Source organism: Benincasa hispida, chromosome 9 (genome assembly GCF_027475165.1).
Source record: "Benincasa hispida cultivar pf3 chromosome 9, pf3_genome.v1.1, whole genome shotgun sequence".
Taxonomy (NCBI): Eukaryota; Viridiplantae; Streptophyta; class Magnoliopsida; order Cucurbitales; family Cucurbitaceae; genus Benincasa; species Benincasa hispida.
The window spans coordinates 7,019,183-7,021,202 of NC_143486.1; the positions used below are offsets into that span (position 1 = coordinate 7,019,183).

General features: G+C 35.9%; 1 protein-coding gene across 1 annotated transcript; it reads left to right on the forward strand.

The window, feature by feature from the left end:
• The first annotated feature begins 427 nt into the window (after positions 1-427).
• LOC120087356 (uncharacterized) lies at positions 428-1,399 on the forward strand. The gene has a single exon (XM_039044348.2). The coding sequence runs from the start codon at positions 571-573 to the stop codon at positions 1,201-1,203; it is 633 nt and encodes a 210-aa protein (XP_038900276.1). The 5' UTR covers positions 428-570; the 3' UTR covers positions 1,204-1,399.
• The last annotated feature ends 621 nt before the right edge of the window (positions 1,400-2,020 follow it).

Genomic DNA, 2,020 nt, shown 5'->3' on the forward strand with positions numbered 1-2,020 from the left:
AAACAGGACTGTGAATTACCAAAAATGAATATTGTGGACAATTCCCCTTTTGTTCCATGTGGACACCTCTTTAATTTTTTTTGCTGGGACCATTTGCCAAATGGGTCCTTCATGGGCCGGGGATTGCCTTTACAACAGTTAGGTACATGTCAAACAGTGGATTTAATGTCATTACACTTTTAACACCCACCATCTTTAGCTTTGCATCTTAGTGAATGTCCTGCTCTTTACACTACAGGTAGTCAAAAACGAAGCATTCAAGCTCATGGGATTCCGTGCTACATATTATCAAAGTTGAAGCGGTTAAGGTTTTCAACTTTTAGAGAGGGAATGGCCCAAAAGGAAGGAGAGGAAGTTAAAGGCAAGACTTGGAATTTCCACCTGCTCTGGCTTTGTCTTTAGGTAACCACGAGAAACATGAATTGTCTCTTTCTTTCTTCTCTGTGTTGCAGAAATATTTAGTGAACAAAGGAAGAGAGAGAGAGGTAGAGAAGTTTCTTTCTACTTGCAAACAGATTGAGAGTTAAACAAAGTCCTTTGATTGTTGTACCATATTACAGCAACAACCAAATGCTGCTAAAAGAAACCATCCACAAAACCAACAACCTCTTCCATAAAACTCTTGAAAACTTCAAGGATTTTTTCTTCAAAGGGTTTCAAAAGCTGCAGAAACCCACTTCCTTGATCACCTTCTCTTGCAGCAAAGGAAAGCCACAACAACATACTCATCCAACGGATCGACTCTACATTGATTTTTACGATGAGTGGCAATCCACATTGCAAAAAGCCGCAAAGAGAAGCGTTGACGGTGGCAATGTGATGACGTCGAAGGAAAACGTGAAGCAAGAAGACACAAATGTTGCAAAACAAAGTCCTCCAAGGAGCAGACAAGAGAAAGTTGTGAAAGAGAAGAAGAAACCAGGAGCTTCCCATCTTAGAAAAGGTGATGTTAAAAACAGTAGTACAAGAAGTAATGGGTTAGTACAAAAAATGAAAGAATTGGAGATGTTGGATAGGGGTGATATGGAACAAGAATTGGATATAGAAGAGGCAATTCATTATTACTCTCGCCTCAGAAGTCCTGTTTATCTTGAAATTGTGGACAAGTTTTTCATGGACATGCACTCTGAAATCTCCGTTCCTGAGCCTTCTACTAGGAGTGTGAACAGCTCAAAGAGAAGACTGGGGTCCATGAGATTATAGATTTTTCATATTAGTGAACTATATCTTTTACCTATTTTTCTTTTCTTTCTTTTTGGAAAATTTGGTTTGATTGTATTTCCATATTTGTATTCCCCTATGCTTTCTTCTGAGAATATGCCCTTTTGTGTGATTAATGATCCTGATTTTGTTCATTTCTGTATAAAGTTTCCAATAAAATTTTGAAATTTATTGTGCATTTGGGTCTGAGAAGTCGAGCTTTACAATTCCTTGATTTGGTGTGCTTTTCTGCAATACAAGTCTAGGAAGGAGAAGAGTCTTTAAACAAACTTGATTGATTTGGAAAGACATTACATTATTACCACTTTACACCATGTTGCAAAGAGGGAAATTATATATATGATAGTGTATGTATTTGGGCCATGCTTTTGCATGGGGAAGTGCAAAGTTATGTACTTTCTTTAACTTTAATATAAATTCTATGATCCAAAAACAGCTCAAATGGCAATTCATCTCTATATGTTCTGTTTCTTGTACATTTCAATTTAACTGAAATTCTTGATATAGATCTTATTTGGAACGACTTTTTACGTGCATAGTTTTTTCTTATGTTAGTTAATCGCTTCAAACAGGCATATAATGTTTTAAAATTCAATTCGTGTGTACGGCATTTTAAATCCTAACCGGAAAAGAAGGAAATGGAGGATTGATCACATAGATCATATAGGATCCAGCAAATTCAGCAAAAATCATATTTATAGATTGAAGGAACATTGGATTCTATTTCAACATCATAAATATTGAATCTCGGTGAAAATTGAGTTTTAAAAGAAAATGCCTCTAGACTAAAGATAATTAT

Excerpts from the sequence above, each read along its gene's own strand:
- LOC120087356 (XM_039044348.2), top strand. The coding sequence starts at position 571 with ATGCTGCTAAAAGAAACCATCCACAAAACCAACAACCTCTTCCATAAA.